Source organism: Myxocyprinus asiaticus, chromosome 12 (genome assembly GCF_019703515.2).
Source record: "Myxocyprinus asiaticus isolate MX2 ecotype Aquarium Trade chromosome 12, UBuf_Myxa_2, whole genome shotgun sequence".
Lineage (NCBI taxonomy): Eukaryota > Metazoa > Chordata > Actinopteri > Cypriniformes > Catostomidae > Myxocyprinus > Myxocyprinus asiaticus.
In genome coordinates this window covers 8,525,792-8,544,281 of record NC_059355.1, presented here as the reverse complement: position 1 = coordinate 8,544,281, position 18,490 = coordinate 8,525,792, and the positions used below count along the sequence as shown (strand labels likewise).

The following is an 18,490-nucleotide window of genomic DNA, read 5'->3' as shown; positions in this document are numbered from 1 at the left end:
GGCTGCAGAGTTACGTATGACTAGACGGTTAAAAGCAGAGATGCCCAAACTAGGGCCCGATGACCTTTGATTTGACCTGCCTTGAGGTATATGACACAAAAAAAAAAAAAAAAAAAAAATGCTATTGACGTAGCTTTTCACTGCATTCATTTAGCAGATTGCAGAGTAATTATATATAAATATATATATATATATATATATATATATATATATATATATATATATATATATATATATATATATATATTTTTTTTTTTTTTTTTTGTATAATGAAATCATAAAGGAGGGGAACCCGGGCAACTTTAATATTTTAATATAAAACAGTTTGCAGAGCCTAAAATTCGGCGTGGGATTGCGGCTATTGCGCACAATTTTAATAATTCCCGCAATTTCCACATTCATAATGCGGGAAATTCCTGCACACTTTTATGCACTTTACAGTGCAGCTGCAGATTAGTCTCTATATTAGTAAACCAGTAGATACAGATAAACAAATCAAGTCAGTAAACTTGTTTTTGTATAAAACTAAATAAATAAATCCACTCTGTCTCTCCCTCTTTCTCTTTTGCAGCTGTCAGCAGTGTCAGAAGTGTGAACGCACAAAGTGAAAAAGTGCTTTGTCGCATAGATACTGAACTTAAGATGTTACAGATGTATAAACCTTTCAAAACCTGTTGATTCGACATGCAAATAGCGTTATACCACGTCTCCGTAAGCGAGCGATGTGATAAAACTATATTGTTTCTGTTTATAATCAATAAAGCTGTTAACATTGCAAGTGTGTGACGGCAAACGCCTTTCATATCTTGGCACTCCCTCATTTTTCATAATGCAGCACATTTGCAAGAAAGGCAGAAATAGCCCCCCATTTTCAGAAATAAATTCCAGGCCCTGAGTTTGTTATAATGCAATGGTCTCTTTTGGACCACAGCCCTCAATCAAGATTGATTTTTGGCCCTCCTTTGGAAAACGTTTGGGCACCTCTGGTTAAAATGATAGTTCACCTAAAAATGAAAATTCTCTCATCATTTTCTCACCCTCATGCCATCCCAGATGTGTAGGACTTTCGTTTTTCTGCTGAACACAAACAAAGATATTTAGAACAATATTTCAGCTCTGTAGGTCCATACAATGCAAGTGAATGGTAGCCAGAACTTTGAAGCTCCAAAAAGCATTTAAAGGCAGCATTAAAGTAATCCATATGACTCAAGTGGTTCAATCCATGTCTGTGGAAGCGGTTTGATAGCTGTGTGTGATAAACAGGTCAATAATTAAGAATTGTTTTACTATAAATTCTCCTCCATGCCCAGTAGGTGGCAATATGCATGAAGAATGCAAATTGCTAAACACAAAAGAAAATGAATGTGGAAGTAAAAGTAAAAGTAGACATTTATAGTAAAAAACAAAAAACAAAGATCTGTTTCTCACCCACACCTATCATATCTCTTCTGAAGACATAGATTTAACCACTGGAGTCATATGGATTAATTTTATGGAGCCTTTATGTGCTTTTGTTTTTTGTTTTTTTTGTTTTGTTTTTTTTTGGAGCTTCAAAGTTCTGGCTACCATTAATTTGCATTGAATGGACTAAGAGAGCTGGGATATTTTTCTAAAAATCTTAATTTGTGTTCAGAAAGCCATACACATCTGATATGGCATGAGGGTAAGTAAATTATGAGAGAATTAATTTTTTGGGTGAACTATTCCTTTAAAATTGAATTGCATTAGACAACGACATTTCAAACTAAGTAGCATCTTTAAACAAATGATGCTACAATGTTTCAAATCTAACTGCACTTTGCTTAGCTATTTTTGTCATGACTTTAAGGGGACAGATGTGCAATCTTTATTTAAAATACTTAAAATAAAGGTCACTTGGTTTAATATTTTGTTATGTAATGCAATGGCATTCATACATTTTAATGCACTTTTTTGGGCCCCTGTACATTTTTTTGTAACCAGTAAAGTGGAAAGCAGTATCATTCTAAATTATCAAATGTTGTTGTAAACATAGTTTGCATTTAATGAAGTTATAATATATTTTGGACATTGTAAAAGTATGGAGGAATTTAAGCTATACCTTACAGCTTTTCACATGCCATACAATATATTTCTCCCCCAAGAGAGGCTTTAAATTGATTTGGGTTTGATAGATATTTGCTCAAAGCCTGACACAACCTTCTGCACATCAACACAGTGAGAAATCAATAGGACACATGTTAGCAGTCAATGTTTAATTAACTCTTTAATATTTAATTATAACAGTCAGTTAGAGGTGCTGTGCTAAACATTTAAAGTCATATAATAAATTGTGCATTCAGTGACTGAAAATAAGTTTGCACATGGGAATATAACTTTTTTTTTAATCTATGACCCATGCTGCAGCAAGCAGTTTTAATATACTATGTATAAACAGTATACTGTATAATAAGATGCATTGTATCATAGAGGTAGTAATACAGAAAGCAATGAAAGCTACAGAATATGGCAGCATATATAAGGCAAAGACATACTAGAGCATCAGGCCACAAACTATACTGAGAAATCAATGCAACATATGTGGCCTAAGTAAGCATAATCAGTATAATCATATTTAAAAATAGCATTAATGTAAAACAGTCCATTATATAATTATATATAAAGCTATAGCTTATAAAGGCTACATTTAAAGGGTGCTAAAGCTAAAGTTTGCATTCCATAAGAAAATCAAAATCTTCTTGTGCATATGATTGTAAAATGTTTCAAGCTTTAAGGTCTTGAAGAGCTGGGCATGCTGCATCATGTATACATTTTATATATGTACACAGAGTTGGATGTGCCATAATATATATTCAACCATAAAGCAATGACAGCTACTGTTCAAGGCAACATATGAAAGGCTAATTACTATATGTGTGTTGGCATTTATGCAGATTTCAGATTTTTTTTTTTTTTTTTTTTTTTTTTACTAAAAATGTTCTTGATTTAAAAAAAAAAAAAAAAAAAAAAATATGTTATGATTTCAGTAAACCTGTTTTTACATCTTAAGAAAATAATAATTTAAAAATTATTATAAATTAATATAAAAATTAAAAATGTCTTTGACTAATCTGGTACACCATCAAAAATAAACAAATGAATCACAAAAAATTATTAATCAGTATTTTTGTTTTATTGTCCTGGAAAAAATATCTAAACATCCTCAAAACAAAACAAATTTACTTGAGATGAAATTTTGTGAAGAGGCAAAATTATTTTCACTGAAAATACCTTGAAATAAGTTTTTCTTATCCCATTGACTATTTTTTTCTTCTAATTTTAAGCATAAATATCAATAAAATATATTTATGCTTATTTTGCTTCTCAAGTAAATGTATCTTGTTTTTAGGATATTTTTACTTATAACCATGACAGTTCTTATTGTTTTTTTATTTATTTGTTTTTTGTCTTAAATTGTCCTTGGTTTAGAAAGGCATATGCATTGATCAGCCACAACACTGAAACCACCTGCCTAATATTGTGTAGGTCCCCCTCATGCCGCCAAAACAGCGCCAACCCGCATTTCAGAATAGCATTCTGAGATGCTATTCTTCTCACTACAATTGTACAGAGCGGTAATCTGAGTTACCATAGACTTTGTCAGTTCAAACCAATCTGGCCATTCTCCACTGACCTCTCTCATCAACAAGGCATTTCCGTCCACAGAACTGCCACCCTCTGGATGTTTTTTGTTTTTAGCACCATTCGGAGTAAATACTAGAGGCTGTTGTGTGTGAAAATCCCAGGAGATCAGCAGTTATAGAAATACTTAAACCAGCACATCTGGCACCAACAACAATCATTCATGCGATTATCTAATCAGCCAATCGTGTGGCAGCAGTGCAGTGCATAAAATCATGCAGATATGGGTCAGAAGCTTCAGTTAATGTTCACATCAACCATCAGAATGGAAAAAAAAATGCAATTTCAGTGATTTGGACTGTGGCATTATTGTTGGTGCCAGATGGGCTGGTTTGAATATTTCTGTAACTGTTGATCTCCTGGGGTTTTCACGCACAACAGTCTCTAGAATTTACTCCGAATGGTGCCAAAAACATCCAGTGAGCATCAATTCTGTGGACGGAAATGCCTTGTTGATGAGAGAGGTCAACAGAGAATGGCCAGACTGGTTCGAACTGACAAAGTCTACGGTAACTCAGATAACCACTCTGTGCAACTGTGGTGAGAAGACTAGCATCTCAGAATGCTATTCTGAGATGCGGGTTGGCACTGTTTTGGCGGCACGAGGGGGACCTACAAAATATTAGGCAGGTGGTTTCAATGTTGTGGCTGAGCGGTGTATGTTAATGATCCCACTGAACCTGTTTTAATTCTCAAGAAAAACATTATTTATACAATGATTATAAAAGTTTGGCAATGTGCTTTCTTGAAAACCATTTAAACTAAAATTGGCTGGGTTAAAAACAACACATTTGACAACCCAGCACTGGGTAGGCCTATACAGTATGTTGGACAGAACACACATTGGGATGAATTAACTGAGCAAAGTTTAGAGTGTTTGAGCAGTTTTAAGTCTTTGAATATTTTGGTTTAAAAATAAAGAAATATCTTAGGATATTGGAGTAAATTATTTCCATTCCTTTCAGTTACTTGTACGCAAACAATAAATTAATTAATAAATAATTCCTAATCAGTATTTTTATGTTTTCCAGTAAAAAATATCTCTAATTTGTACTGATTGTTTATCTAAATACCTGTGTAACTGTGTAGTGAGAGGATAATTTAGTTTTTTTTTTAATTGCTGTACTGTAATCTAAAAAAGGAAGCACACACTAAAAACTATTTTCCTTCATAGAAGTCCTTCAGGGATGATCATTCAATTCCATTGATAGCATCTGAAAATTCAAATGGGTAGAGTCATGGCACAGATGTTCCGAGGCACAGATATGTCCTTGGCTTATTGGTCCCACTTCAGAGAAGTTCCCTCCGTTCATTCACGCTCTCTGCTCTCTAGTTTTGTTTTCAAAGCTTGCAGATTCTGTTTCCCGGGTTGGCTCTCTTGTAGCGTCTTGCTGCCAGTAAGCAGGCTCATTGTGTAGGGTGAAAACCAGTCTCTTTGAAAAGCAGCAGTCATGTGCTCTATAAGAGAGTCCTGGCCTTCCCGCTGCCTCTGCGTTTCCTGAATCACCAGCCCGGCTCCTGCATTGAATGCAAAGTGACTGCCAACCCAGTCCAGATTCCCTTATTGACAGAGAGTTTTAAAATTAGAGCATATAAATGGTATGTATGAGTAAAACACTTAAACATACAATAATAAATGACTGCTTTTGCATTAGGGAAAATGGATAGAAATGGTATTGGCATCAGACATTAAATAAGGAGAGAGATGTGCCTTGCCCTGTAACTCTTTTATACATATGCTCATTATTTCAACTATTGACACAGGAGAGATCTTGTTGTCACAATGGGAAGTTGTCAAATTATCTGCATTACCTAAAGGGAATGAGATGTTGCGTAATGACGCAACTGGGACTACATCAGTGAGTCACGTTGTCTGAAGCCTGTATTCAATCACGGCAATTTATTGGCTGAAGGCGCTTAAGTGACTCCCATAGTGAGCCCTGTCACGGAATCCATATAGGCAGACACTTGGTGCCATTTTGCCAGATTTTCTGCAAAGGGCACAAACCTATGCATTAACTAGAGTGTATGGCCAGCTATGCAATGTCTCTTTCCCTCTCAGGGAACCAAAGTTAAGTTCGTAACCGAGACGTTCCCTTTCAAAGAAACATCGACGTTGCATAATGACGCAATTGGGACGAAATACCATCACGCCATGTGAACAGTAGCTGTCAACTCTCTAAACCCTTGTGGCAAGCTTACAGTGGTGCACAAGCGAGCTAAAGAAATAAAAAACCTCAAGACTTACTCTTGATCAAACAGAGAGAACTTGGGAAACAGGAGTCAAACTCTGGTCCAAATTATAAAATAAAACCAAAGTATGCAGAGAGGACCATCCTGCCGCCATACATGTGTCTTCCAAGGACGCACCTCTAGCCAGTGCCCATGAGTATGCCATATTCCTTGTAGAATGGCCTCGAATACAAAGGGGTGAAGGCAAATCACGTGCCTCGTAAGAACTCGAAATTGCATCCACAATCCAATTTAACAGTCTCTGCTTGGACACCGAAACGCCCCTGTTGCGGCTACCAAAGCACTGAGCACAGCATATATAGCCTTTTACGCTCCTCTGACTCAAACGGTGGAGGAGAAAAAGACTGCAAGTTAACAATCAGCGAGTAAAAGGACGTAGAGTTGACTTTAGGCAAATAACCCAAACGAGGTCACAGTACGACCTTAGATAAACTTGGTGCAAATTCCATACACAAGGGATTGATCGACAGGGCATGTAAGTCACCAACCCTCTTAAACAATGCCAATGCTAATAACAGGGCCTTTTAAGAGTCAGAAATTAATCAAATACTGATGTTAAAGGCTCAAACGGAGCAGCCGAGAGCAACACTAACACCACAGATAAGCCCATAAAATGAGAGACAAGAGAATGTCTTCCAATAGTAACTCCATTCACCAGTGCATGCTCAGCCGCTTATAATTGCTATATAATTAATCGTATATAATCTTCTCATTGATGGAGCTCTAGCATTTAAGATGGTATCGACCACAGCAGGGGATAAACCATTATTCAAAAGAGGATCCCATTGAGGGGCCAAATCCACAATTTCCATAACTCGTGCCAGGGGTGCCAAATGCTGCCCCGCACCTGAGACAACATGCCCATTCTGACTGGAATCTCCCAATCTCTCCAGGAGAGAGACCAGAGTCAAAAAACACACTTGAGATGGCCAATATGGAGCCACTAACAGAAAACGAACACGATCCTCCAGAACCCTCTGCAGAACCCTCTGCAGAACCGAGTGCAGTAGGATGATCGGTGGAAATGCATAAAGACATGCTGTCGGTGCATCAATGTGCAATGGTGCCAGGGACGAGAGAGAAAATCGGAGGGGACAGTGTGACGTCTCGCTTGACGCAAACAAGACAGCACATTGTCCAGTGCCCACAGAAGAATGCAACGCGCCAGCTTCAGCATGGCACGAGAGCGCACCCCTCCCTGACGGATGATGTAAGCTACCACCGTCCTGTTGTCCAACTGGATGAGGACATGTCTGCCCGGAATTTCTGGAAGGAAGAACCTCAATGCCAACAGCACAGCTAAAATTTCCAGACAGTTTATGTGCCAATTCATCCACTGACCTGTCCATAACCCCAGAACAGAATGGTTCTTGTACACAGCATCTGAATACACAGAGGAGGCATCTGTCATTATCACCTTGCGGCAACACACATGTCCCAATAGAATGCCCATCCACAGAAAGCGGTTCTGTTTCAATGGTAACAGAGATTGGTAGCACCCACGTGTCACTCTGATGGGACGAAATGCATGCCTCAGTGGTTGAAGTCCCTTTATGGAGTTCATCCAACACTGAAAAGGTCTCACATGCGACATGCCCAGGGAAATGACAGCGGATGCTGCAATCATAAGCCCCAATAGCCTGTGAAATATTCTCACAGGGAGAACATGTCACACTTTGAACATTGCTAGACACTGTCGGAATGACAGAACGCGAGCCATAGACAGGCGAGTCTGTTGCCTCGGCAACAAGATGCTCTTGTCTAGGTTGACTCGCATCCCTAGACTGCTTAAGTGACAGAACGACATCTCGATATTGGGTAGCCAAATTCTCTGAGTGAGCTAACGTCAACCAGTAGCCGAGATAATTCAAAATCTGGATGCCCTAAAGCCTCAAGGGTGTCATGTATTTTGTGAACGTACGAGATGCTAACGCAGGTCCTTAAAATAGGATGGAAAATTGGTACACTTTGCCCCCAGAAGAAAACCTGGGAAAACGCCTGTGCCTTGATGTAATACTGAATGTGGAAATAAGCATCCTTCAAATCTATGGTCACAAACCAGTCCCCTGGCTGCACTTAAAAAAAAAAATGCATTCTCTCTCGTTCAGATTACCCAATTCAGAGAGCTTTGTAACTGTTGCCAAGCCATCACATGGGCAGACAGAGGAATTAATGCATGATTCTCTATTGCAGCGCAACGAGTAACCACTATATGGCATTCTTGGCTTACCTTTGGCAGCACAGTGGAGGGAAGCCCTTACGCCTCCATCATTGTGGCTGATTGAATGGGGTTTAACAATGTTTGCCTTTATTGTATTTAGGCAAAATGACTGCCGTCCTGAAGTGTGCTTACAGCAGGAATGTTTACAGAAAAAAATATTTTTCCTGGTGTTTTGAACAGGAAAGAGTGTATAAACATTGGGGGAGAGCACTTATTGAGAGCTGCTTATTGTACAATGAATTCTGTTATGCCTGTCCCAAAAACCTTGGCCATTGGAACAGAGGCCGAATTCGATCAGACAATTATAAAAGAGGTCACTCTGAATGTATTTACAGCAGAAGACGCCAGATAAACCATCTTCCCTTGCATTAGAATGGGGAATAATGTGCGAACATGGAGGGAATTGAGAGAAAGCAGGTGTGCCACAATGGCCCCAGCATTTATTATGGTGGGAACAGCATGTGACGTTTATGAGAGTGTGATTCGTGAATATTTGTGCTTATTATTCATCGAATTCTGTTATGCCTGTCCTGAGACCCTTGGCAATGGGGACAGAGGCTGAAATTGATCAGGCAAGTATAAAAAATTGGTTACTCTGAATGTATTTACAGCAGAGAATGCCAGATAACCCATCTACCCTAGCATTAGAACAGGGAAGAATGTGTGAACATGGGAAAGAAATGAACAGAGGCTGGTTTCGGAATGAGTGGATTTTGTTTTGTTACTGCTTGCTCCCCAGTGTAAGTCACAGGGGAAAACGGAGCTGTAACTTACCTTTAATATGTGAATTTTGATAGCAATTGGCCTCCATAGGAGAATTTTGATACCAATTGGCCTCCATAGTTACATTTTTGATACCAATTGGCCTCCATAATTAAATTATGACCCAATGGTTTCTTAAAGGTGCAGTATATAAGATTCAGAAACCCTTGTTATTAATGATACCTGTGGCCGTAACGTGAACTGCAGCCAGCTACCTGTTGCTTGTGCACACACTCCATAGGGATGCGAGCGAGCATCGACCAAAACAATGACGTAACATACAAAGGGACTGAACATGATTCATCAGCATCATGCTGACAGATGAGGTAGCATAATTAAAATTATACAGTTATGATTGTTTTACTACAAACTTTGAGACTGTATATTATATTTGACTCTCCAGTGCTGGAACAGGGCTGACTATGCGAGACTGTAGTTTGAAGTAATCAATTTTCTTTGCATGATACATTGACTGCATTTATACGATATCCAATGTCGGCGTTAGCTAGCTAGCAAGCTTTATCAATAGCTGTTAGCTAAATTTGGTGGATGATGACAGTAGCCGTTTATAAAATAGACTGTACATTATAAATATGTTGACACAATTTATTGATGTGATTCCATCACAACTGTCATTTTGATATATAGATGAGCTATTGTTTTATAATAATAGAATGTATATATTTTCTGCATAACCAAGTTATGTTACACTAATGAATGGATCTTTTTGCATTATCTTGAACATTGTGTAGCATTCATTTCATAAATGCTCTGACGATGTTCACTGTAGTTTTCGCTCGACCACGATCACATTCCCGCTTAGCCAGATGGGATTCAGTAAATAATTGTTTTTTTTTTTTTAATTTCTTTTTTTTTTAATTTCTTTTTTTTTTTGTGCTTATTCTGAGTTTATGTAGGAGTCGGTGTTGTGCTGGGATCCGGACGTTTGCTGGATTCCATCTCTAAGATAACGTTACCTAATGTTGCAGTTTGTTGTTGCTGTTGAATAGCGGAAGAGAAGCACTGAGGCAAGGCTCTCGGGAGCACGCGGGTTGCTTTTGCCGGGAAAATCCAAAGGATGTGACGTTTATGTCACATCCTTTGGATTTTCCCGGCAAAAGCAACCCGCTCCCTTCGCATGAAAATCAGTCAACAGGCTTTAATAGGCAACCTAGTAAGTCCGGGAAGGGCTCATTTTTTAAGTTGCGTTACAAGCTGTTCACACATTGGCAAAAAAAGAGTGAATATTACATGAAAATTGTTACATATTGCACCTTTAAGCAGAAACTATAATCCATTCCATATATAAATTATGACATTTGGTCCTCCATGCACAAATCATGACCTACTCGATCACTCAAACACGCTAATCTCGAGTGTCCTATGGGTTTTAAATGGCAGACTCATACAAGGAGTAGTAAGAGCGTGACAGACGGAGAACTCAAAACACAACTTCCTAACAACGGGAAGACTGCAAAGTTAGTGAGTGCAGAACCAACACATCTTAAAAGGAGTGAGGAGCGTGAAGTATGTGCCACCACTGAACAGGGACAGAGGTAGCATTGTGTCTCTTCTGCTGTCAAAGAAAAGACGGCCGTGCAACCATTTGAGTTTCACAGCCTCGCCATCTCCTATGACCCAGGGAGAATAGTAACGAAGCACCCCAGGCATACTGGAGAAAAATGCTCTTCTTTGAGCCTCTTAAGTCCCCATGCCTGAGCAGCGATCATGCGGGAGATCACCTGCCGTGCAACAGTGCTCCACAAACAGGAGAGAAAGAAAGAGAGGCCGGGGCTGCGCCCTGAACTGCCTCGTTACGTTTTTGCGAACTCTCTAGGGTGACAAAATAGAAGAAATTAGGTATTTTTCAATAAGTGCCTACCTTTTCCATCATTCCCACGATGAAACACCTCCAAACTTTTCCTGATGGAAAACGGCCTGTGTGATGCGTAATGGTGCTGAACTAGGCTGCGTGCCAAATCAAGGAGCATGTTTCAACGCAGTGCATGTACTGTGCATCCGTCTGGAGGGAGAAAGAAGCACAAGGAAAAGTCCGGTGCCGTCCTCAATCCTTCTTCTTATGACAAGAGCCAGAGCCTCAAGGCTCACATGACTAATTTCAGAGACAGTGTGGTTTGACAGAGCCTCGATGAAGTGCCGTCGGGCCTGTTTAACAATGCGGTTGAATCCGCACACTAACTGCTCCGAGCGTGTTGTCACTCAAAAGGGAGAACATAGTCCTCGCTTTGGCATGAGTCGCTAGTAACCAACACGGGCCTAGACATATTTGTTCACTGAAGAAAGAAAATCTGTCGAAATGTGCCAAGCGTCCGCCTATATGGATTCTGTGACGCGTCTCCTTATTGGCTGATGACTTAAGCGCCATCAGCCAATAAATTGCCGTGATTGTATACAGGCTTCAGACCACGTGACTCACTGATGTAGTCCCAATTGCGTCATTATGCAAAATCGATGTTTCTTCGAAAAGGAACCCTCTTACATTTTCAATATAAAGTAAATTGTGTCTTCCACAACAAAAAACTTTAATATTATCATATAGTGTTGTCACGATACAAATATTTCAGTAGTCGGTACCAATACCAGTGGAATTTCACGGTTCTCTACACCAATTTCAATACCACAGCAAAAATATTCTAATATGGTAATGTGCTTTTGAACACACTCCTTTAGCCTATTTAATGTTAAATTTCAATTTAAATAATAAATTAATAGAAATGCATGGTTCCTTCAAGTGTTGCTCAATTATTGCTTAAGTGTTTTTAAATTGGATCCTACTGAAATCTGTTTTATTTTTCCCAAAAATGTTTTTCGTTTTTTAATTATTTTTCCAGAATTCCATGTTTTAAAATTTAAGTTTTCATCATCCAAATGGTGTCTAATCAAATTAAATCTTAAAAATTGTACAGACTTTTAACAAGTAAAAAATAGAACAATTAATTTTCAACATACCACTGCATTATTATTAATATTACTACTAGCTTTTATTTTGATGTGAGCTTTTATTTTGATGTGTGTTTTTAGCGGAAGCTTGACTTGTCTGGATAAACAGTTCTCTACATGGCCCATTATGACTGTTAAGTGCAAATGCTGTGATTTAAATATACAAATACATCTACATGTGCTGCACGATTCACAGTGGATTAGTGCTCTGCTCTGTAATATGAGAATGTGAATGATCCTCATTGTATGTTAAGTTTCCAGTGTATGAGCATCCTGCTTTACACATTCATTTAAAGCACACAGCTCAAATGCAGACTAAAATTGCAGCCTTTTGCGGTTTAATAATCACACTAGAACACATCACGATTTTATTTTGATTAATTGTGCATTTCAGTGTAAAAGGAATGACAGAACACATGCTCAAATAAGCGTGTGAGCCAAGGGCGTAGATTTGGCTTGAACATTTGGGGGGTTGCAGCGTGAAGCATTTACTTGTTTCCATTAATCATGGTATAAATATTGTGGGTGGGGGGGACGAAGTGAAACAAGTGAACTTAATAAAAGAACTTAAGTTAAGTTAAAAATATGTTGTGTCTATACAGAAATTTACTTGAAAAAAACTAATCTGAAAAGTATTAACTTTAAAATGTAATCTTTACACCCTTTAGTAGCTCTTGTTTTATTAATGTTAACTTCTTAATTTTTATTTTATTTTATTTGTTTGCACTGCTTGGGCAATGCAAATGTTATGTATAGTTTATTTTCATGCCAATAAAGCACATTTGAGAAAGAGAGAGAGAGAGAGAGAGAGAGAGAGAGAGAGAGAGAGAGAGAGAGAGAGAAAGAGAATGAAAGACAGAGTCTTACCAATGTATACTGCGTTATCTGTCACTATGAATTTGTTCTCATTTATTCTGTGCTGATTTCCTCCCATCTGTTCCTTGCCTCTGTAAAATCTCTGATTCAAAACAGATGCATACTGTACATATAGACATATACGGTGTATTTTTAAATAGTTTATACATTCTATTTGTGTGTGTGTGCATGTACTGTAGTTAACAGGCAATATCAATAGATCAATCAAATATATTCTTTCCTTACCACCTCTATAGAGCAGCCTGGCAGTCCTGTGCACAGCGCCTGCATTGATGTCATGAAGTTATAGGTCAGCGGATGTGTGCGTGTCCACAAACTGATTAAGAGACAAACTTTAACCTCTCTCAAAACGGCAGCCTCCCGGAGCATCTCATCTATTGGTGACCAGTACCTTAAGCAACAATATAACAAATGAAACATTGCCAACCTTAAAAATTCAAATATATTGCTGCAAAAGTGGGGTACAAAGTCAAGGGGCCAGGTGCGATGCCCAACATGCAGCAGACAAAGGTGTAGCCTGTGCAGACTACATCTTCGGTTACGGAAACTGGCTTTTGGTACATGGAATGTGACCTCTGTTATAGGAAAGGAGTCGGAGTTGGGGCGGAAGGTTGAGTGATGTCAGCTATATTTAGTTGGGTTCACTTCCACACACAGTTTTGGCTCTTGAACCAAACTTCAAGATGGGGGTTGGACTCTCTCCTTCTCCGGAGTCGCCCAGGGTAAAAGATGCAGAGCGGGCATGGGGATACTCACAAGTGCCCGGCTCAATACCACGATTTTGGGGTTTGGCCTGCTAGATGAGAGGGTTGCCTCAATGGAGTTTGTGTTGCAGTAGGGAAGGCTTTAGCATTGGTCTGTGCTTATGCACAGAGTGGGATTATGAGTGGGACCCAGGAAGGGGTGCCACTTGGGGACTCCATAGTTCTACTGGGTGACTTTAATACCCATGTTTTCAACTATGGGAAACCTGGAGGGAAGGGATTGGGAGGATCGGCCTGCCTGATCTGAACACCAGTTGTTTTTTTTTTAATAACTTCTGTGCTAGTCATGGACTGGCCATAACAAACACCATGTTCGAACATTAGGTTGTTCATATGGGTACTTGGAGCCAGAGCACCTTAGGCCAAAGGTCGATGATTGACTTTCTTGTTGTGTCATCAGACCTGAACCCAAATGTTTTGGACACTTGGGTGAAGAGACAACCAGAGCTGTCAGCTGATCACCACCTGGTGGTGAGTTGGATCAGATGGCGGGGGAGGCTGCTGGACAGACCTGGCAAACCTAAGCGGATTGTGAGAGTGAACGGGGAATGTGTCGTGGCTTGAAGTTTGTTGGTGCCTGTTGTGGCAGAAACCCAAGAACTCATTGTTGGACAGTGGCAGTAAAGGTAGCCATTAGGCTGAAGGAGGACTTTCAGGATAGCTACCAGCAGGCCAGAAGGACAGCAGTTGTGGTAGCAAAAATTCAGATGAGGTAGGAGTTTGGGGAGGCCATGGAGAAAGACTTCTGGTTGTATGCCTTAGGCAGAGGAGACAGGGCTTTGTCCAAGCTGTTGTTAGCCAGGACATGGAACTGCTGATTTCACCTGGTGATATAGTCGGGCAGTGGAAGTAACAGTATGAGGAACTTCTGAACCCGAATATCACATCCTCTGTAGACATAGGACGGATCCTATGCCAGGATGGTGTAAAGAAGACTCCGGCCAATTCTTGAACCTCAGCTGGAGGAGCAGCATTGCAGATTCCATCTCAGTTGTGGAACAATGGATCAGCTCTTTACTCTGACAAGGATACTAAAGGGGGCATGGAAGTTTGCTCATCCAGTCTACGTATGTTTTGTAGATTTGGAGAAGGCTTATGACCTCTTGTAGTGGGTGCTAATGAAACATGGGGCAGAGATGGGGACTGGAGTTAGAGACTTGGACTCAAGTGTCACTCGAGTCGCATTTTAATAGACTTCAGACTCGACCCCAGACTCTACCTAAAATGACTTCAGACTTGACTCGACTCGACACAAAGGACTTGTGAATATTTCAAAAATAGCTTGAGTCTTTTAACCTTAACTATTAATACCTTAAAGAAAGAATTTGCGTTTTATTTGTATGGTTTTTATATATCTGCGTCGCATTTCCCCATGTGTCATGATCGATCAGACCCTTATCATAGAATTTGATTATGTATTTCCGGGTAAACCCCAAAATGTGATAAGAGTCCAGTGAAACATGATGACATCCGCCGTGCCAGTTGTGCTCACATTTGGTTGTGCCCTGAGAAGCAGAAACTTCAGGAAGAACACATTCTCAAAGGTTAGTCACTTTAATTAACACACAAAGCTAGCTAATATTGTACTGTCGCAAACATTGGGCAGTGTAGATTCATAGCTGATTAGGATCGCCGACCAGAGGTTGCGTCAATTTAAACCGAGCGCTTTTATCAATGTTTTCATAGTATATATGCTGCCTCTTCCCTTCTTTTTTTATGTGTGTGTGTGTGTGAGTGTGTGTGAGAGAGAGATCTGTCCAGTATTTAGCGTCTTGCAATCAGCACATGTACAGTTTTTTTTGTGGACTTAAAACAACTATTGATAGGGCTGGACGATAAAACGATATCGATATTTATAAAAAAAATATATATATATTGATGATAAACTTTGGAGTCATTTTCGATATTTAGCTTATGTTCTACATCTAGTACTCTCCTCTGGGTGGGGAGTGAGCTGCTTCGCCAGGTGGAGGAGTTTAAGTATCTTGAGGTCTTGTTCATGAGTGAGGGTAAATTTGAGCATGAGATCAATAGATGGAACGGTGCTGCAGCTGCAGTAATGCAGTCATTTTTCAGGACTGTGGTAGTGAAGAGGGAGCTGAGCCTGAGTGCGAAGCTCTCAGTTTACCAGTCAATCTACAGTATATTCCAACCCTCACTTATGGACATGAGCTTTGGGTAGTGACTGAAAGAATAACATTGTGGAAAAAAGTGGGCGAAATAAGCTTTCTTCACAGAGTGACTGGGCTCACCCTAAGAGAAAAGCTCATACATCTGGGAGAGGCTCAGAGTAGAGCCGCTGCTCCTCCACATTGAAAGGAGCCAGTTTAGGTGGTTCAGGCATCTGGTCAGGTTGCCACCTGGGCACCCTCCGAGGGAAGTGTTCCAGGCATGTCCAAATGGGAGGAGACCCCGGTGCAGACCCAGATCACTCTGGAGAGATTAAATCTCTCGGCTAGCCTGGGGTCACCTTGGGATCCCCCAGGAAGTTCTGGAGGATAGGGCCAGGAAAGAACTTATGGGCAGCCACCGTATAGTAAATTGCACTAAATGTACAGTATGTTTTTTGTTTTTTTGTTTTGTTGTTTTGTTTTTTGTTTTGTTTTTTAATTGCAGAAATGTATAAAATTCTATTCCTGTATATAAAAAAGTATTACCTTACAATTGCTGATCCTCGATAGCTGCGGTTGACTAAGGGCAGGTAATCTGTTACAGAGATGTAAATGAACTGCTTAGCTTCTCTGATCACGTGCCGAATTGCATCTATATCTCTACTTCGACCCTTGGGGCAAAAAAGCTCTGGCGATGTCTATGAAGAAAGGAGAGAAATGATAAGAAGGCAGTTTTAAATTTTCTAATTTTCAGTTTGTCAGGCCAGTGCAAAGTAATAAGACTGCCACCTGCATGCATACATCATTGTCAGTGGAAGAATTTTATCAGTGAGCTGGAAATCTCCCTGCAGCTTATAACATCACAGCACTATTCATTTAAATGGGATGATGGATGTTTTAGATGCGTCTGGAAAACATATTGTCACTGAAAGGGAATCAAGATTCATTACACTCAAATTAGAGTCCGGTGCCCACTATCCTTACATGTGCCACAGCTTGCCGTGGAAAAGACTCACCGGGATAAATTACCTGCGAAGTGAGTGATCTTTTTTTAATCAAATTAGATTTAGTGAAGCCAATGAAAGAACAGTTTACATTAAAATCTTTGTATTTAAAATGGATAAACATGGTTTCAAAGTGCATTGAAATTTGGAATTGGTCTTGACATATCTGTGCAGTAAGATGTCAAATTGAAAGTAAGAGGTCTACTGCTATGAATTAATTATTTGTCTAAACAGTATTGATACAATTGTAACAATTTACAATAATGTTCCATTCGTTAACAATAGTTAACGCATTAGGTATCATGAAGTAACAATTAACAATATATGTGTTACACAATTTATTAATCATTCTTAATGTTAGTTAATAAAAAAAAAAACAAATACAATATTGCTAGTTCCCCTTCTGTCACTTACTCGACGTTGTGTCGATGTAGTGACACTAGGGGTCGCTCTTGAAAGCCCTGATCACCTCAGATCTTTGAGAAAAGGCCAATGAGAATTGGCAAGTGGAATTTGCATGCCACTCCCCCGGACATATGGGTATAAAAGGGAGCTGGAATGCAGGATTCATGCAGATTTTTTCTTCGGAGCCGAGCGGTTGTACTATCAGCGAGCTGAATACTACTGTTGTTCCATTCACCTCTTAAGAAACGTATGCTCTTGAATATATGGCGCATTTCCAGTGGCTTTCTCTCCTTCTGCACGACGAGTGCAGATTTCGCCCCTGGGCGCTTTGACAGTGCTAAAAGAGTGTATATTCCTGCTAAAGAGCATCTCTATTAGAGCACACACATTGACATTGAACGTCTTTTTAAAGATGCGTCTTTTTAAAGGTGCCTTTCCGTCTTTGTGTGATTCCTGGATGCGGTCGTTATCTCTCCGCTTCCGATGGCCACGGGCGCTGCCTCACGTGTCTGGGCAGCGATCACACTGAGGCAGCGTTTGTGGATGTTCACGTTCTTATTGTGAGGATATGACCATGGCAATGTTGCGATTGCGGCTTTCCTTCTTCCAAGGGAAAGCCATTCTAGCCACCCCCCATGCTGTGCCTTCTACCCACGGGTGTGAGGCCAGCCTGGCTGGCGCTGGAGGTGATTTGGGGAGTTCAATGTTCAAAAGTTCAAAATTCCCCGCGGACCTCCCGTTCCCTAGCATGCTCGTTTGCTCCTGTCCGGTTCCGAAATGAGACCAGCCCGTCTCATGGCCGGCTTGACATCTCTGGCTGAATCCAGATTGGACTTTTCGGTGACACCGTTGAGGACTTTGCCCAGCAGTTCTCAGTGGTGAAGAAGCAGACAGAGGCCATCCAGCACATCTTGCCCCGGCGCGGCTCAAGATCCCGCACCCCGTCTGCTCGTCGAAGCTCTCGGCCCCAGCGTAGAGCCCCCCGCAGGAAGCTGACGTCCCCCGTCTCTCGGGCCGGCACGAGGACCCGGAAGGCTCCTAAGCGCCCCTGAGACGGACGACCCAGGGAGCGAGACGTCCGCTACGGAGCTGGTATCCAGACCACCCCATCACCCGCTGGAGGATCGGGAGGTAAATCCTTTGTTTCCTTTTCTTTTTTGTTCGCCGCACTCCGAATGGGCTGCGGTACCCATATTGTCAAAAAAAGAGCGGTTTCCTCACTCCTTGGGTCACATAATCGGTGTTCATGGCCGCCGTTGTCATGGCCGCCAGACACCGAGCATTCACAGCCAGGCCCCGCGAACGTGGCCCCCCTGCCTTTGCGCACCTGGCCGCACCACACCTATGGCCAGCCGGTTGTGATGAGTCTCGAGGACGGCCCAAGAGGCCCTCCTCCTCAGTCGCTAACCCCCCCTATGCCGGGTACGCAGAGCAAGGTAAGTGCTTTGAGGTCCCCCTCAGCGCAGCCGCCTC

At 40.7% G+C, this 18,490-nt stretch overlaps 1 protein-coding gene across 3 annotated transcripts in view; it reads right to left on the bottom strand.

The window, feature by feature from the left end:
• Nucleotides 1-4,248: 4,248 nt before the first annotated feature.
• LOC127448701 (inactive phospholipase D5-like) overlaps nt 4,249-18,490 on the bottom strand; it is a 53,043-nt gene continuing 38,801 nt past the window's right edge. For 2 of the 3 annotated variants that reach the window (XM_051711432.1, XM_051711433.1), the window contains exons 7-10: nt 16,155-16,306; nt 12,959-13,124; nt 12,725-12,815; nt 4,249-5,220 (exon numbers count right to left, since the gene is read on the bottom strand). In XM_051711432.1, coding sequence (XP_051567392.1) covers nt 4,970-5,220; nt 12,725-12,815; nt 12,959-13,124; nt 16,155-16,306 — 660 coding nt within the window. In that variant the 3' untranslated portion in view covers nt 4,249-4,969. The remainder of the gene's footprint in view (nt 5,221-12,724; nt 12,816-12,958; nt 13,125-16,154; nt 16,307-18,490) is intronic. The other variant, XM_051711434.1, reaches the window with a different exon arrangement.